Raw genomic sequence first — 565 nt, forward strand, 5'->3', positions numbered from 1 at the left:
AAGTTCTTGCCTGTTTTCTTGTATTCGACATTCATGGGGTTGCAGTACTGTTATGATGGACAGTATGTCCGAAACCTTTATAGAGCATACTGAAACTATTTGATTATTTTCTTATCATGTATACAACATTTATTGTCAGGGTTAAAAAACTACTTACATTTATTCAGCCATTTAGATCTGATACCATGTAGATTTTTTGCGGACAATTTCCTTGAGTATGTTTTAATATTTAATGGGCAGAGACCTCAAAAGTTAGTCATTTTTTTACTTTATGAAGTTATTTATATAACTAGTTTCAGATTTGCTTTAGTTATAGTTTTATGAATATGGAAAACTAACAAACTTACAGGGTTGTAGAATAATAAATTCTTACTAAGGCTGATAATTAAGAAAAAGAAGAAATTGCATATTTTTCAGACATTGATGCTGCAGATTCTTCAGTTTTTTTGAAGGAAGCAGAGGAGAATTCGACAACTGCAAGTTCTCAAGATCAGAATGGGAATATGGCTACAGACTTAATAAGTCTTGCAGAGGAGGTTAGATGATGTTATTTATTGTATTAGCA

The 565-nt window shown here is 31.2% G+C and overlaps 1 protein-coding gene across 1 annotated transcript in view; it reads left to right on the top strand.

Annotated features, from left to right (window-relative positions):
* The window catches only part of LOC119582251 (menin-like), a gene marked incomplete in the record, with an annotated part of 114600 nt that overhangs the window by 105699 nt on the left and 8336 nt on the right, over positions 1-565 (top strand). The window contains 1 exon segment of the mRNA XM_037930473.1: positions 418-536. Within this exon segment, the coding sequence (XP_037786401.1) occupies positions 418-536 (119 nt within the window).

The sequence above is a fragment of the Penaeus monodon genome, chromosome 15 (genome assembly GCF_015228065.2).
Source record: "Penaeus monodon isolate SGIC_2016 chromosome 15, NSTDA_Pmon_1, whole genome shotgun sequence".
Lineage (NCBI taxonomy): Eukaryota > Metazoa > Arthropoda > Malacostraca > Decapoda > Penaeidae > Penaeus > Penaeus monodon.